The following is an 18,490-nucleotide window of genomic DNA, read 5'->3' on the forward strand; positions in this document are numbered from 1 at the left end:
TAAGATTCCTTTACTTGTAATCGCTTGTTTTGATAATAGTGGATTCTCGGGAGTGGTAACCTTAAATTCACCCAGTGAAATTTTGCCTAAGTGGTTTTCCCCATTCATAACAAATCATCTATGTCAAATTTATTTTCCGCTCCATTTAATTATTTGGTAATTTGTTTGTGCTACCATACTTATTGCATGTAATTGAATCTAATTAATTTCACTTGACTAAATTAATTGATTAAGTTACCAAATGAGTCAATACATTCTTGATCTATTAGAAGATTTTGTTATTATGAGTGTAAAGAATTTTAGTTATACACAAAACTATCAGAATTGGAAAGAAATGAAGAGTTTTATATTTTTTGGTTTGTTTGTTTTTCTCCGTGTACATGTATTATGTATACTAATAACACAAATAGTCTAATAATAGTAGGCGTCCACTTAACGAAAAAAAAATGGTATTATATACAATTCATTTCTTTGATTGATTTGATTCATTCATTCTAAAAATTTGACATTTATTTCTGCCCATTTGGCCCAACCCGTTTTAAACCTGTTTAAAATAGCTCATATTTTAACTTGGTTCGTTTAACCAGCAACTCAATTAACCCGAACTGACCTGACTATTTGCCATGTCTAGTAACGAGGTTGAGTATGGCATGCTCTATTGTGCGCTGGTGGTACCAATGGGCTTACCAAAAAAAGCCTAAGTAACAAAAAAAAATTTTGTATTAAATGATACCACGTCATCCATATCAAAAGTCAATAAATGAGAGACGTGTATAAAAAGAACTACCCACTAACATATATCTTTCATTTGTTAGTAGGTAGTTATTTTTTGCTAACATGTTTCACATTTATTAGATTTTAATACGGCTTATATGGTATCATTTAATACCAAATACCTTCTCCTAAGTGACAATATATCATGGGATGTGGGGTGATGATTACATAGGGGGAGCCTTTATTATTATTATTCTAAAGAGAAAAACCTAGTTTAAAGAAAAAAAAAAGGAAAAAAAAATTGTGTAACGTTATTAAAATAAAATTCAGCCGACTTATTACAAATCCAACTTCAAGGAGTATTAGGATTTACAAGTAGACGTGCTAGTCCCACACGGCAAAGGTATTTTTGGCGTCATATATATATATATATATATATATATATATATATATATATATATATATATATCGGTTCGACTCCATTGAACGATAAAAACTTGCAACTCTAATCTCTGAGTTCACTGGAGGAAATTGAATTGATTGAAGGAATTTTTCAGCTTGAAACTCAGCCACAACTTTGTAAAAGTCAGGTACCTCATAATTAATCATAGAATTTCATATATTATGCACTGTAATCTCATATATTTCACTTGTGAGTTTCCTTGATTTTGTAAATTTTTTTCAAAAATTATTGCAGTTTTGAATCATAAATTGTTTTTTATTCATCATTATAGTCGATTCATTATGCGAATTCTGGAATTCGTATTATCACCCTGACCTTCTAAAGAAATAAATAAACCTTAAATTCTACACCAAAGTAATTGTTTGTGTGTGTTTTGTTTTATAACCCACTGAGTCACTGAGCTTAATTTCCGAGAATATTTTGTTCATTAATAACATGGGTTCGAAATAACAGTAGCAGAATTGCGTTGCTATTTGATATCTATTCATATGAATTCCCAGATTTTTTTAATCAAAATTATAGTATTTTTTAATTATTACCTATAATTTTTCGATGATCCCATCTAGGGGTGGCAAAATTTGACACGACCCGCAAACCCGACACGACACGACACAAAATTAGCAAGTTATGGGTTGAGGCTTAACGGGTTCGTGTCATATTTGGGTTGACACGGTTAACCCGTTTAATAAATGGGTTGGGTTAGTGTTGAACACATAGAACCTGTTTGACCCGTTTAATTAAATGATATTTTACCAATATACCCTTCAAACTCTAGGTATATAAACTTATTAGTTGTTGTGATTTATTTTCTTTGACATATTGTGATTGATTATTTGTGATATTGGGATATGCTTTAATTTTGAATGATTATTTGTGATGCAGTTACTCGTTAGTTCTGAATTTTATATTAAAAATATTTATTTGTTTTTTTTTTCATTAATTTTTATTTTTCATTTTGATAAAATCTGATAAACAGGTCGACACGACTGACCCGTTTAATAAATGGGTCGTGTTAGGGTTAAGGAATCTTGACCCGTTTAATAAACATGTCGGGTTAGTGTTGACCTATGTAGTCGAATACTCATGACTTGACACGACACGAACCCGACACGTAAACACGAATTGCCACCCCTAATCCCATCTATAATAATTGAAAGTTTATCTGTTCCATGTGTCACGTTTTTTCTTTGCCATTCCAAAGAAAAAAAGAGTTTTTGTTTTGAAGATACCGTTTAAGATTTGATTATCTGATTGATAAAAAAAAAATATTTGTTTGAGAAATCTGATTAATAAAATTAGGTCTAAGAAATAGAGCTCTTCGTATTTTAATATTATACAACAAGGGTGATATTTATAATTTACCCCTTTTTAATAAGATTTGGGTTCAAACCTAATATGCTTTCAAAAAAAAAAAAAAAAAACCTAATATGGCTGTAAAATAAATTTAAATAATATTTTTTTTTCGAAATAAGCCTTTTTGTATGGCACCGACTACTGGACCTTTAACTGTTTGACATATTATAGAAGGCAAAAAATTCCTAAGAGAAGTAGAACAATTAATTAAACAAAATAGGTGAGGTAGAAAATATTAGGTTCACCACGTAGGACTTGATTTTTTTTAAAATACTTTTTGTCTTGATTAAGAAGTTAACTCACACGTTTCTCAAAAAAAAAAAAAAAAGTTAACTCACATATGTACACTTCCATAAGTGACATCTTCTCATTGATTGAGAAGATCATGTTTAGATGCCTTTTATAAATTATTATAAATAAAAATTGTGTCACATAATTAAATTAAAATTAAACCGACTTATTATTAGCAAAAAAATAAAATAAAAAATAAACCGACTTACAAAATCGATCGAACTAGTATTAGGAATAGTATTCACACAGACACTTATATATATTGGTTCACCCCATTGAACGTTTAAACCTAGCCATGTGTGTGTGTGTATATATATATATATATATCATAATCAAAAGTAGTTTCTTGCCTTGTTTGTTTTGTTCTTTCCTATAATTTCATATACACCTTCTAATCCCATATATTTCACTTATAAATCACAAAGTTTTATTTTATTCAATTAGTGAACTAGCTATCATTGAACTCTAGTCCACAATAAATTATTGACTTAATTACAGGACAAAATTCTTCCTTTTCTTCAACCTACTTAATTAGGAATAATTTTATTTTTCTAAAAAAAAAAAAGGAATAATTTTATAAGTAAAAATATAGAGTGTAGTGTAGATCACATGAACATCTATCTCTCTAGTCTTGCCCGCCCCCTCACCTGTTTTGTATAATTGTTCTACTCTCTTTTATGTTTATTTTATTTTTTAAATAGTACTTGTGAAAAGTAATTAACTTAATTTCATCATATCTTAAAGGAATGGAGCAGGCACATGAAAGGAAAGAGCAAATGCAAGAACTGAGCAGTGAGAAACAACTTATGCTTTCTTATCCTCCTACTGACCCACAATCATATCCTTGGTTAGTGATATGTGATGGGTATGATAAAGAAAGACAAACTTTTTTCAGCATATCAAAAGATTACTTTCACACCAGAAACATTCCTGAGATGTGCAATAAACTAATATACACTAGTTGTGATGGATGGTTGGTATTAAAGGATATCGATTCAAAGAATTTGTGTCTTTTGAATCCTACTTCTAAAGAGATGATGCAACTTCCGACATTGGAAGACATTGCTGATCATTTTATTTGTATTCTGACGGCAACACCAAGTGACCCCCACAATCAGTGCTATTGATCCCCCAACGTGCACATTTTCTTTTTGCCAATTAACTTGGTGATAAAAAATTTTACAAACAAACCCTTCAAGCAAATGGGTCAGTGTTCGTTCAATCTGCAACATTTCATGGAGGAAAAATTTATCTTTTGATATACTTTGGGATATCAGGTTCTTTATCTTATACCGCTGAGTTTGTGGGTGGAGAAATTCGTTTTACCAAGTTGGCAATAGAGAGATTTGACGTGTCATTACCTGCCGATGTAGTATTTTACCGTGATTATCTCATTGAATCTTGTGGTGAGCTCTTATTAGTTTACCAGATGTTGTTTGGATCGTACAGGAGAAAGGTTTATGGTTTCGTAATTTATCGGATGGATTCTTCAAAGAATGCATGGGTCCAAGTGAAGAACATAGGAGAGCGTGCTATTTTTATTTCCGATAGGAGCAAAATATCTTGTTTTGTAGCTGAAAATGGAGTCAAGCGAAATTCGATTTACTTCACAATGACCTCTAGTCGATTTCTTTATGTCTTTGACTTGGAAGATGATACCATTACAAAGTTCCTACCTTGCCCTACTGTAGCTTGTCGTGAATTAGATCTTGATTGGGTTATTCTGAAATAGAATTATTGTTATATTTTAGTTGTTTAATTGTCAATTAACTTGAATAATTTTTTTTATATATAATATAATATTAGTTTGGGTTGTACATGCATTTCATTGTATTGAATATTTTTTTTTATACAAAGGTAAGCGAAATATTATTAAAAAAATCAAAACTAAAAAAGCACCACAAGTTCAAGGCAAATCCGAATGGAAAACATCTTCCACATCCTCATGCAGAGATTCTATCCATACATCAGTATCTACAGTTAAAACTGCTTTTTTTGCTAAACAATGAGCTAACCTATTCCCCTCACGCCGAACATGCTGAAACAAATAGCTCCTCAACGTTCCTCCAATTCGCTTAGATTCATCAATAATATGACCAAACAAAGTACGGCAGTGACCAAATCCCTTCAAGACAGCAATAACCCGATTACAATCACCTTCAATAATCACTCGAGACACACACAATTCTATAGCAAACATCACCACCCTACGAGCCGCCAAAGTTTCAGCCACATGTATTTCCATAAAATACAAATAACGTTGCTAGAATAACGTTACCAAACGGCCCCATAATATCACAAAAAGAGAACTAAAAGAATATTGATCATGGGCACATAGTGGATTAACAAAATAAGGCAGATGCTTAAGGGAGGCAAAGTGTTACACAATATACCAATAATGTATCTATTTCTCTGCTTTCATATTCCTAATTGTGTCTTTATTTGATTCTTAAAAAAAGTGTCTTTATTCTTTAATATTTTTTTTTCCAAAAATAGGTGTATTTCATTGTACTAAACTTGAAATTACACCTATCAAAAAAAAAAAAACTTGAAATTACTTTTTCATTAATGTTCTCCTAATGGATCATGTGTTGGAAAATTTTCATATGAGCAATGGAAAGATCAAACAAATAATCAAAGAGCAAGGCTTAAAGGCACGAATAGTCACTTTCCTTAGATAATATTTGCCCCTGTACAGGTGTTGGTAATGAGTGATTGCAAATTTTTCAATAGAATACAACCAAGCCTATTGAGTTTTACAAATAGCAATTTTGAAAAGGACTCATAGAATTTTTAGTATTTCTAAGAAAAATTTGAAAAAAAAAAAAAAGGAAAAATGAGAGTTACAATCATTTATACATCATGGATAAAGTGTCATAACTATGACGATGTTATAAATAATTTAATTAATAAATTTAAAAATTAAATAAATGTATATATAACTCGTCATATTTACCAAAAAAAGATATAAAAAAAATATTAAATTCTACAAGGATGGGGTGTAAAACCCATGTTTTACACTATCCAATAAGTGATTGTCACATCAGCATTTTACTTAAAATTTAATACATCCCACCACACCTAATAATATCTCGATAGATTTCCAATTTGGTTGAATTTATATATGACCATTAGAATTCATTGAGTGTGATTGTGTTTATTCTTAAATATGTGATAAGATGAGGTGACATATTCAGATTGGAGGGGTAAAACATGAGTTTTACACCACGTCCTTATAAAATTTAATCTCATAAAAAAAACATATTTAAATGAGTTTTCAACTTTTCATACCTTATACTAAATAAGTATAAACAATAAATGAACATTATATATTAATTTTATAACAATTTTCCCCCTATGATCCTTTAGGATATAATTGAAAGTTATGGAATTTATTTGGACTCCCCTTAAATAAAATTTAATATGATTTGATAAGTTTTTATAGATACTTATTCTATAAAATAAAAGGTGCAAAATGAGATGCTAGGGACTTATAAAGTTAAAATTTAAAATGTATATATTATTTTATGTTTCTTTTAAATAAATAAATACTATTCCACCCCCCACCATTAATATAAATTCAAAAGTAATAATAATAAAAAATTAAAAAAAAAAAAAAAAAAAAAGCAAAGTCAGCTTGTCACTCGTGAATTTCTATTTCCTAGTTCCCACCACTCACCTATGAGGCTATGACCTAACCCCTCAAAATAACACAAAATTAATTACCCACCACTCATCCACCCTCTAAAAAGAATACAACATTAATTACGCAAAGAAACCACTTCAAGTAAGTCCTCTCTACTCTCGTTATTTAAAATTAGAAGCGTGTCTTTCCCTATAAAAAAAGAAAAGAAAAAAAGAAGCGTGTCTTTCGGCTGTATCAAACGTAGTGCTAATTTAGTTGCTTATTCCTTGGCCCATTTTGCTGGAAGAATCACCACAACCAGCTCTTGATGCGCTGTACTTGGACTCTATTTCTCTGAATGAATAGTGAGATCTGTTTCACTTTCAAACAAAAAAAATACTTGACAAAGAGACAGTTGACACTTTTTAAAGAACCCCGTTTGTTTCACTCCAAAAGGTAAAAATGAACTTGTTTCTTTTGGTACCCCAAAAAAAAATCCAACTTCTCTCTCAGTAATTTGAACAGTGGCAAATAGTACTATATTACTATGTTCGGGGAAGTAGAAGAACATTCTTTCAGTCCAAGCAAAAAAATTAAATGTTTCTGTCCTCTTAAGATCCGTTTAGATACCACTTATTTTGCTGAAAATTGAAAATTGAAAATTGAAAATACTGTAACAAATAAGTGAAAAACGCAGATGATTATTTTTTTATAGGGGTACCGTAGCTCAACTAAAAGTATTTAAGGGTTGCATTTTAGTGTTTTTTTTTTTTCTTCTATTCACTCCTCACCCAACCTAGCTAACGTCTGTGCCTTTAGAGAGTTCCACGCCCACTGGACAAATCCACAAGGAAGACCTACATTGGTCCGACGCCGGCAAAGAGCTCAGATGAGAAATCCACGAGGAAGACAACTCCAATCCGACGCCAGCGTGTACTCTTCCTTCCATAAACCCATTTCACCCTCTTCCCCAATTTCACTCCTCTCCCACCCATGACACCTCTCTTCCCATTTCACCCTCTTCCAATTTCACTCCTCTCGCAGCCTAACACCTTTCTTCCCATAAACTCATTTCACCGTCTTCTAATTTCACTCCTCTCCCAGCCTAACACCTCTATTCTCATAAACTCATTTCACGCCTCTTCTAATTTCACTTGCTAGCCCATTTGTTTGATTTCTGGGTAAATGGGTTTTTGGGTTTGTGAATTGTGGATCTTTCGTGTTCTAAATTACAGGTACATATTACTTTCACAATATTCTCATTACTGTGATTTGTGTGTGTGTTTTTTCTTTGTTTCTTTCTATTTTGAGAATTAAATTTCAATACTTTTTTTATTGTTGTTTGAAACTCATGATGATCAAAGCTATAAACGGAGATGTGGATCTGTTGGGTTTGTTTTTTTTGTTCGTTTTGCTTGAGATTCAGACTTAGGCTTATGATCAGCTCTATTTTTTGTTTAGCAATGAGATTGGTTAATGTATTTACATATTTATGGACCTACATTGTGTAGATTGAGATTGGAAAATATCTGATTCTCTCTATCTCTAATTAATTTGTCTTGGTTGATTTGTAAGCATGAATATACTATGTAATTCAAACTGTTGATGAATGGCAATTACAATAACCTGTGCTTATGATTGCTATTGTTATTCAGTTGACAATAGGGCTAGAATTAATTTGTATCTCGTGATAATGGGAGTTCACTACTATACCAGCATTTAGAGAAAATGAAAATATGTTGAGGGCAAAGCTGGGATTATGCAGTAATTTTTTATCACGGATTATGCAGTAATTTTTTATCACAGATTACTCATATAAGAAGGATATAATTATATGTTTGAAGAAATAGACTAGAATTATAAGAAGGAAGTTGAGTAAATTTTTATCACAGTTCTTTTATATTGAGAATTATTTGATTTTTAGGCATCATTATTTTGTGGACTAAGTGGTGTTTTGAAACAATTTGCAATAGTTATGACCATGGACTATTCTGTCACGAACAATTTTTCACATCAGCAATTTTTATTTATATATTTTTAATTTTTGATTTAGGACTCTGTATTCAAATGCAAACACCTCCTCTCTCATTCATTTTTTTTTTTTTTTTTTACTCTTCCTTCCCTCCTTCTCTAATTCTCTGGTCACTAGATCACTATTTGGGTTTTTAATTATAATTTTACTGTGCTTTTGTTAATAAGAATTGTCAATTTTTTCTATTATGTAGTCATATTTTTTTACCTTTTACTTTTGTTTTTATTTGCACCTTTCTAGGGCATTGCATAAACGGCATGAAAATAGCTATCAATGCATTGTAATATGAAACAAAACATTCTATGGATTTGTCAAGATGGTATGGAATAATCAATAAAGTTCATATCTACCACGCTTGAATATAAGATTGCTTTATTTTTTGCACTTTCTTATGGTGTTTTTCTTAGCTTTTACTTTTTTGTATGGTGTGGCAAAAGAAATCATTTGATTGATATTTGGTTTCTAAGGTTACCAAGCATCTTAATAAGGGCATCAAATGGTGCAAATATTTGTTTTGCACCCAACAATGTATCCAAATTCTTTACTCTTTCTTTTGACTTTTTAGAAGTTTTAACATCTAAATTTTGGGTTCATATTTTGCAATATATGAAACTGATTTGACAAATTTCAATTGCTATAATCATGGATTATTCTTTTGAGATAACCTATCTTTCTCTTATATTTTTTTCTATTATGTAGTCATATTTTTTTTGTTGATTCTTCAACTTTTTAAGCCTTTAAGAAGTTTAACAACTTAATTGTTTGATTCAATTTTTGCAATATTATATTTTTGTTTATGTTATGTAGTCATTTTTTTTTTCAATAATTTATAGGCACAGATTCTTTACTCTTTCTTTTGGCTTTTTAGAAGTAACATCTAAATTTCGGGTTCATGTTTTGCAATATATGAAATTGTCTTGACAAATTTCAATTGCTATAGTCATGCATTGTTCTTTTAAGGTAACCTATTTTTCTTTTATATTTTTTCTATTATTAAGAGCATTCCAAGTGCTTCTTAGATTGGTCGTCTTCTATTTCGATTAAAACTCTATGGCCTTTCAACTGATACATCCTTCTTCTTCTTTTTACATTCATATATTATGAAGTCTATTATTTCAAATGCATTTATTTGTCTTCATTCTCTAACGAAGTCAATTTATTCATCTGATACGCCTTTTTGATGCTATTCTTTTTACACCTGTTTGGGCTTTGGTTCTTCGGGATTGGGTATGTAGATTTGGAGTGTGCTGAGTTTTAGGCTTTGCATGTATAGGTTTTTATTGATTGTTAGCATGTCTAGGTTTTCTTTGGGTTTGAGGATTGGGCTCTTATATGAAATCTTCACAAGGTTGAACCACAACTTCTTGGATCTTTCCTCATAGCTCTTTGATCCCAAAACTCATACATATATACGATTGGTATTCCAAACTTGAACGGTTGAACCTGTGGCTGTGATGAGAACTTTCTTCTAATAACATATCTTGATTATATGCTTCCATGTGTATAGTTGTATTGTTTGTGAATTTTTATTTGTAAGGTTCTTTGATTTAAAATTTTGTAATTTGATAATTTGGGTATTTAAACTGATTCTATCCTGCTTATTACTTCTGCTTCCTACTCATGCACTAGTGCTAAATGGAGGTCTTGTTAGTTAGCTGAAAAAATTGAAAGTTGAGGTTGAAAGGTATAGTTTCCATTTTTTTGATTTCCTAAAACCTGTTTGATTTACTTTTTTTTCAATAAAATCTTTCTTTATTACCTATCAAAAAAGAAGGTTAGCTTGCAAATGGGCTATTTATGAAGAGGCAGCCTTTCTCTGAATCACTTGCATTTGATTGCTAGTGTTCTACTTCCAGGTAACGAAAAACTTTTTTTTGATAGGTAATAAAACTTTTATTCAAAAAAATTTGAACATCATGTTCACGATGGTGAACATTCTGATCAAGAAAAAATACAGCAGGTTCAAAAACTTAATCTAATAGAGTGTAAGAATGCAGAAATGAAAATATAATTAGTAAAACCCCAAACACGCACCTACTGAAACATAGTGCCTAAGAGAAGAGCTTTTAAATGATCTTAGGGTCTCTCATTATCTTCAAAGATGTGTGTATTACGTTCCATCCAAACTAGCCACATTAAACATTCCGGGACCATATTCCATATGGTTGATAGGTGTTTTCCAAACCAGTTTCTCCGAGCAAAGAGGAGTGTCTCTGGCATTACCCAATGGATCCCGAATACCTCGAAAATTGCACTCCATAATGCATGAGAAAGCTTATAGTGGAGTGGAAGATGATTCATAGTTTCCCCATCACAACAACATAAACAACGCCTATTAACCAAGGATTGACCTCTCTTAACTACATTATCAATAGTGAGTATCCCATCCCCTAGCTTCTGTCCATAAAAAGAAAAACACCCGTTTAGGCACCCTTGCAGACCAATACCCTCCCAAGGAAAAACCTCGGTGAAAGGACCACACAGCAACTTATAGTAAGAATGCACATCAAACGCCCCGTCTTAGTCAACTTCCAAGTCAAAGTATCATCCCCTCACCCTCAGCATAGAGGAATATAGAAATTCAATGAAAGATCACACATTTTCCTGCTCCCAATCCTCTGGAGCACAGAATTGAAAATTTCAGCTCCTACTTCCCCCTAGTGAGGCAGATACAATGAGATTAGAAATCCAAACTTCTTTAGATAGAGAATGGGTAAACAGATTAGGAAAAAGCTCATTTACAGGAGCAAGAGCATTCACATTGGTGGAGGTAAAAATTTGGCTATTTAGCACCTATAAAAGTCACTTTATCTATTTGATCTCATCACTTTATAATACATACACCCAACATCAATGGATTTATATTTTTAGCTATTTGATTAAAATAATACAAAGAACTCATTAAGTGTGTGTGTATATATATATATATATATATCCACCACGAAAACCTTTCAACCAGACACAACCCTCCACCGCCTGTAATACCCCACATAATTTTTACTTAAGAGTTTTCTTTAAAATATAATTGTTGGGCTATAGGTTTTCTTTTAATTATTAGTGCAGCCCACTACCCACTAAGCTCACATCTTATAATACAAACTACAGGGTAGAGGAAGAGATAGTCAGGGTTTCATCTAAGAGGCTAAGAGGCTAAGAGGTGTTTTCCTTGGAGTTAGAGCACATACAATTGAAGAGACAATCAGATTGTTCAAGCTAAGATTTCTCACAATTAGAAACAAAAAAATTAGAATTTTATAAGGTTATTTAGAAATTTGATTTTGATCCTAAAATTTATATTTTAACGTTTAGATTTGCCGCTGGATTAGATGTTAGATTTGAGCCATGAGATTTCACGAATCAATATTTTGGCTTAAGTCTTCCATTGGATTTGTACATATAATCCTAGATTGAAGTCAAACAATTCGGCCATTCTTCTTCCATTGAATTGGTATATATATATATATATATATATATATATATATATATAATGGTTATAGAAGAAGGCAAAGAAGGTGGCCATGGTTCTTCCGTTGGATTTGTGTATATATATATAGAAGTCAAAGATTGCGGCTGTGTTTTGCCTCTAAGACCTTGCCTTGAGATTATGCTATAAGTCAAATAATGCGGCTATGGTTTCATTGCCTCTGGGACTTATGCTAGGCCAGTGTGGTGTTATATATATATATTAGGATATTAGGATAGCTGTAAAGTTTTCTATGGTGGATATATATATAATATGGCTTGTTTGGGGTTATGTATATCAACTTAAACTCTAAGGTATTAGCTACTGCCTCTGCGTTCTGATAAATTCAAGGAAAACACATTTTTGGGTAGAGATACTTTGCATTAGTGTTATCATTTAGTTCAGCAAAGTATTTTACTAGTGAGTCAATTTTTGTAGTTTAGTAAAATTTATATTTTGTAGAGGATATTAAGTAATTTTCATAATTGATTATAGGTCCTATTTAAGAGTGTCTTAAGGCTCTTTGGAGATTATTTTGACTGGACTTTCAGAGTGATTCAAGTGCGGTAAGTAATTATGCATAATATGCACAAGTTTTGTTCTTTAGGTTCTTAAAAGTTAAAGATTTTCAAAGTTATATTTTTAAGCTTACATTTTTTTAAAAGTTTATCAAAAAGCATTTTTACACTATTGAAAGAGAAATTTTAATTGGCTTTTAAATAATGTTTTAAAAGAAATTTTGAATTTTAAATAATGTTTTGAATGTCCAAAACCCATTTAAAAGATGATTTTTAACTAAACTATTTTCTAAAAATAATTGAGTTTCAAAGTAAGCTTTCTAAAAAGATTTTTGTTCTTTAAATTGTTTCAAACCAAGTGATTTCAAAATCATATTCTTATTTTTCAAATGGTATTTAAGGCGTTCTTTTTAGCAAATTGGATTTTCAAACTTATTCAAGAATTGTAAAAACGTTTATATAAACTCTTCAGTTCCTATTCGTTCCCTAAGAAAGTCAAACATCTTTTGATTTATGTTTCAATTTGATTTTGCGATATTCAATATATCTTTATTGTTGGAACAATTGTTAATATTGAGAAAATTATTATATGTTGTATAAACTTTATTGTTTGTGATATATGACTCAAAATGAGTGTTTTTAGAATTGATCAAATATATGTGTAAATCCGCTCACAGAATTGTATGTGAGAATATGTGTTGATTCCTCACCAGCAGGAGTTAGATGTTGGTATCCGCTCACAGGATTGTATGTGAGAATATGTGATGTTTATATGTGACACTGTGCTCTGATCAATTATTTGTATGTGTCTCCAAAAGTCTTTAAGATATGATTATATGTATATTAAGTGATTCTTTACGTGTTTTGAAAACTATATTGGATATTTTGAGTGAAATTGTGAAATCAAACTCGTGCTTTGCTTGACTTTATTCCGTTGTGTATTCTGTATAATTACTTACTAGATGTGTGGCTCACCCCATCAATTAATATTTTCAGATTAAAGTGTAGTTGGGAATTAGAACATTTGGATTGCTTTGTGAGGTGCAAGGTAGAGCGTGGAAGTTGTAGGCGGCTTCAGTGTTACTTGAAGACTCATAAAAATTTTAGTTACCTTTGTTTTGTAGTTCACATTTTATATAGTGGAGTTTATTTTCAATTTGTGGAGTTTTGAAAAGATTATTATTTTTTTTTTTTTCTATTCTGCTTAGACTTCACGATATTTTGGAGATTATTATAAATTGTGGATTTTAGTTATTATAAGAGGTTTATCAGAAGCATTGTTTATTTGGAGTTTTATGAAACAATGTTTAAATAAATTATGTTTATTGAGCTAGGTAAGGTTAGCAAGTTAGTCATAGTATCTAAATTCATGTTTCATGGATTTGGGTCCTAACACCGCCACTCCACCAGCAACAACCTCCATGTGGCAACCACAGCCCATGACTTGAAAAAAAAAAAATCAAACCACCACCAACACAGCCACAACCATAACCCACTGTTACAACCAAACCCAACACAGCCATAACCACCGACACAGCCCACGGCAACCACGATCCTAGCTACTAAACTACCACCAAGGCACCAACACAACCAACCACAACCCACAGTCACAAACAAACCCACAAACAAAATAGAAAACCAAACCACCACCACCATCATCACCACCACAGCCACCAAACTTACAGAAAAAAAAAAAAGAAAAAAAAAAAAAAACCATACCACCACCATAGCCACCAAACCACCACCACAACCACCATCACCACCACATCCACCAAACCCACAGGAAAAAAAAAAATCAAAAAGCATACTGCCACCATAGCCACCAAACCACCATCCCCACCACCATAGCCACCAAACCCATATGAACACACAAAAAAACTCTATCACAACCAACATGCTCAAATTCCGATCTGAGCAAAGAGAGAAAAGATATAGATTCGAGGGCGGCGACAGTGATCTGATCTGAGATGAGTGAGAGAGAGAGAGAGAAAGGGGGATGAGAGAGAGAGAGGAGCTCTGGTCTGAGAGAGGGGAGTAACGGGAGAGACAGGGAGATGAGCTGAAAGTCTAAGAAAAAAAAAGGGGCAAAAGAATAAAAGTTATTAAAACAAGTAGCTACTTGCTACAGTAAACAGGTACTAGTACCTGTTTACTGTAGCATGTAGCTAAATTTTTTTTAGCTATGGCACCACTAATGTAGCACAATATTTTATAGTTTGAGGAGGCAAAAATAGCATTCTAGCAATATGCCTCCACCAATAATGATGCTCTAACCCCCCATCAAGGATCATGCCAGAAACTAATATGATGACCCTCCCCCACATTATACACAACCTGTCCAAAGAACTTTGCTCCTTCTATAATGCTCTGCCACATCCGACACCCATGAGTACCTCTTACAATTGTAGTGCTTCAATTTCCTCCGGCCTCACTATACTTGGTTGCAATAACTTGATGCCATAACCTGTTACTTTCCTTCCCAAAATGCCATAGCCACTTACCAAGCAAAGCTTGGTTGAACAAACCAACCCTCCAGATCCCCAAACCACCATCTTCCACAGGAAAACAAACCTTCTCCTGAGCAACCAATGGATATTTAGAAACATCCTCGGAAAACTTGATTGTTAATTACATAAACTGAAGCACTTAAGATTATAGAACGCTTCTTTATTTAGTGACATAGGTTTTGGACACACAGCATTCCAGAAGAAGAGTGACTTCTTCTTGAGCCTTCAACTCTACCTGCAAGTTATAATCTATTCCAGAAGCTTTTTCTACCTTTCCAGTTTTGTTCCTTCTTTAAAGTGTTCCAACAAAACAGAAATTTTCTGTTGCTTTTCTTCTTCAGATTTTAGCAAGAACAAAATTTCTCTCAGAAAACAATCTCTGATAGCATTATATGCTGGAGAGATTTTAGTGGAATTTCAATATTCGTTTTCCTCAAAAAACTTGCTGACAGCAGTATATGGTTAAGAGATTTCAGGGGAGTTTCTGTACTCTTTTCTTTCAGAAAACTCTCTTTGACAATCTTTTTCTTCTTGTTCATTATCATGAACAACTTGTACTATTTCCTATCTTTTCATTAATAGTAGTTCTCTGATTACCTATCAAAAAAAAAGAAAACTCTCTTTGACAGCAATATTTCTAAGAAAATTTTGTCAGTTTCAGTGCGCTTTTTCTCTTAAAAGCTATCAAGAGCCAAACCTTTTTTTCCAGACAATCATTTTGTTAATATCCTGATGTTCTGGAACTTTGTGAGGCTCAGTCATAGACCCATCTGGTTGCTGAAGAATCCCCAGCAGTGATCATGAATCCAGGACCACATTGTATTATTTGGACCTTTTAAGGCTCTGTTTGAAGCCCAATGCTGCCTCCCTTAAAATATTCCACCCAATGCACTTTACCTTTATTACTTAAATTTTAATTTAAGCTTTTAGAGCTGGACTTGCTTTCCAGCTATTAAAATTTGGCTGTCAACACTGATACTTCTAGATTGGTAGTTTAATTACTCATGTTTATTGATGTTTCTCTTTGTACCTGATGGGTTGCTGCTTATGAGATAGAGGTATGAGAAGGTTAGCATTCAAAGTTGTGAAGGTGGCTTGATGGATATGAAAGATGATTATGATAGACTGGGACCAAAAGCTCTATATACTTTCTTCCACGGTGAGAACAAGATGGAAAGTGAGGTTATGGGTTTAAAACTCTTTAGGCATGCGTTTGACTTACTAATAAATAAATAAAATCAATGGTTTCCTTTCAAGTGCAGTAAATTATACGTTTAGTCTAATTTGTTTTCAATTATGCTCTCACAGTATGCCATGCCCTTTCCCTCTTTTAAGTCTCTGTCAGTCTCTAATTCTATCTTTGTTAATTTTATTGAGAGAAGCTAGGCAAGGGATGTTACATGCTTTTGAGGCTGACATGCCTACAGAATCTGCTCTCTAACTATGTTTTTGGCTAGAATCTCATAGGCTAAATGGATCCCCTTTCACTTGCTTCTCATAGGCTAGAATCTCTTAATGAGACTCTAGAAAGGAGAGCTTTTTGAGGTAGCACATGAGTAATGATGCTACAGTAGACACGGGAAATTTTTAAATGTAAAGAAACATACACACAAGATGATATAGGTTAACTAGAATCTTGATCGTAGAGGATACACGACCAGACTGAAGCAAAAAAAAACAAACACACAGCACAAACATGCTAGAGCAACTACACAACACAAACGGCAAATCTTTTGAATGTAAAGAGACATACACACAAGATGACAGTTCAAATGAGTAACTAGAATCTTGATCGGTGGAGGATACACGACCAGACTAAAGCAAATAAAAGACAGCACAAACGGGAAATTTTAAAGAAGCACACAAAGATGATAGAGTTCAAAAGTAACTAGACTCATGTAGCTGCTCGGGGCATATGTCAGAATCTCTCTTATTTATGCAGGTCCCCATATTGCCAACAAGTTCTAACTGGTGTTAGCCCTTGCGGCATGCCTGGCCTTGGCCCGCCTCATGGCCATAGCTCGAGCCTGCTTCTTCTCCCTTTAATGATTGAAATTAGGGAACTTGTAAAAATTTTAATAATTAATGACTACTGTTAACTTCAATTTGTAGTGGCACTCCTGGTTCTGCTCCGGTTCCAGATGGTGAAAAGGCAGGCTGCTTCTTCTTCTTCTCTTTGTTTTGCAGGAAATGTCTTATTCAGCTGTGCCCGCGGTCTGTGAGAAGTGCAAGTTTGGATGGTACGTGACACTCGCTTACCTGATGGAGGTTCATTGCGCCAAATGCGAGTAAGTTACCGTTACCTTTAATGATTGAAATTAGGGAACTTGTAAAAATTTAAATAATTAATGACTACTGTTAACTTCAATTTGTAGTGGCACTCCTGGTTCTGCTCCGGTTCCAGATGGTGAAAAGGCAGGCTGCTTCAAGGAGAAGAAGAAGAAGCAGCCTGCCTTTTCACCATCTGGAACCGGAGCAGAACCAGGAGTGCCACTACAAATTGAAGTTAACAGTAGTCATTAATTATTTAAATTTTTACAAGTTCCCTAATTTCAATCATTAAAGGTAACGGTAACTTACTCGCATTTGGCGCAATGACCCTCCTTCAGGTAACCGAGTGTCACGTACCATCCAAACTTGCACTTCTCACAGACCGCGGGCACAGCTGAATAAGACATTTCCTGCAAAACAAACACTTGCATTATTTCCTTCAATTTTCTAAAATGTGTTGTGTTGATGAATGCAGGTTTTGCATGAATTCAAAGAGCTACATAGACACCCAAAAAGAAAAAGAAAAATAAAAATAAATTTATTACGGTCTAAATTACTCACATGTACATGTATGTGTTGATCATAAACTTGACTTTGAGAAAGAAATAATAATAAGTAAAAAATAGATTCTAAAATATGGCATTCAAAATCAAGGAAACTCTTGTTGGACAATAGTGTCTCAAAAGCCCATTTAGAGCATTTGAATTGGACACTCTTGTTAACTGCGAGCTTCACATGTACCATTTTTTTTTTCATTTTTAACTCTGAACTTTTACTTTATAATTTGAGTTTCACTCAAACAAGTTATACAAGATTTCTTGTTGGATCCTGCCCTAGAAAATTAATTTCCAAATCCTCGAGCCCAAAGACTAGATGCCTTTAATTTATAGCTAATTCTCTATTAATTTAAGCAATTTTAGTAGGTAAAAGTAAAAAGAAGAACTAGGGATTCGAAATACCTGGGTTTTTTCAGTTCGGAGAGAGAACGGAGTTACGGAAAGAGACAGCGTAGTGAAAAAGCTTGAATGGAAATAGTGTAAGCTAGGGCGTAGTGAAAAAGCTTGATATTTTTAAAAGAAAAATGATATTAGAATTCGGATATCAAATATTTACTAATTGGTTATTAATATTATCCGAAATTAATTGGTCTATTTTCTTTTTTCTTGTTTCTTTATTTGATTATACCTTGTCTAATGTTTCCAAACTTAGAGGCAGGTTATTGTTTAATTTCAAAGTCGAAGTGGGCAATTATG

General features: G+C 32.8%; 1 protein-coding gene across 1 annotated transcript; it reads left to right on the plus strand.

Annotated features, from left to right (window-relative positions):
- Window positions 1–3,567: 3,567 nt before the first annotated feature.
- Window positions 3,568–4,553, plus strand: LOC142608703 (uncharacterized). The gene is made up of 2 exons (XM_075780397.1): window positions 3,568–3,901; window positions 4,099–4,553. Exons 1-2 carry the CDS (start codon window positions 3,568–3,570, stop codon window positions 4,551–4,553), a joined length of 789 nt encoding a protein of 262 aa, XP_075636512.1.
- The last annotated feature ends 13,937 nt before the right edge of the window (window positions 4,554–18,490 follow it).

This window comes from Castanea sativa, chromosome 9 (assembly GCF_040712315.1).
Source record: "Castanea sativa cultivar Marrone di Chiusa Pesio chromosome 9, ASM4071231v1".
Classification (NCBI taxonomy): domain Eukaryota; kingdom Viridiplantae; phylum Streptophyta; class Magnoliopsida; order Fagales; family Fagaceae; genus Castanea; species Castanea sativa.

Coding starts and splice junctions, on each gene's coding strand:
- LOC142608703 (XM_075780397.1), top strand. CDS start 3,568: ATGGAGCAGGCACATGAAAGGAAAGAGCAAATGCAAGAACTGAGCAGT. Junction 3,902..4,098: donor CATTGCTGATCATTTTATTT/GTATTCTGACGG, acceptor TTGGGATATCAG/GTTCTTTATCTTATACCGCT.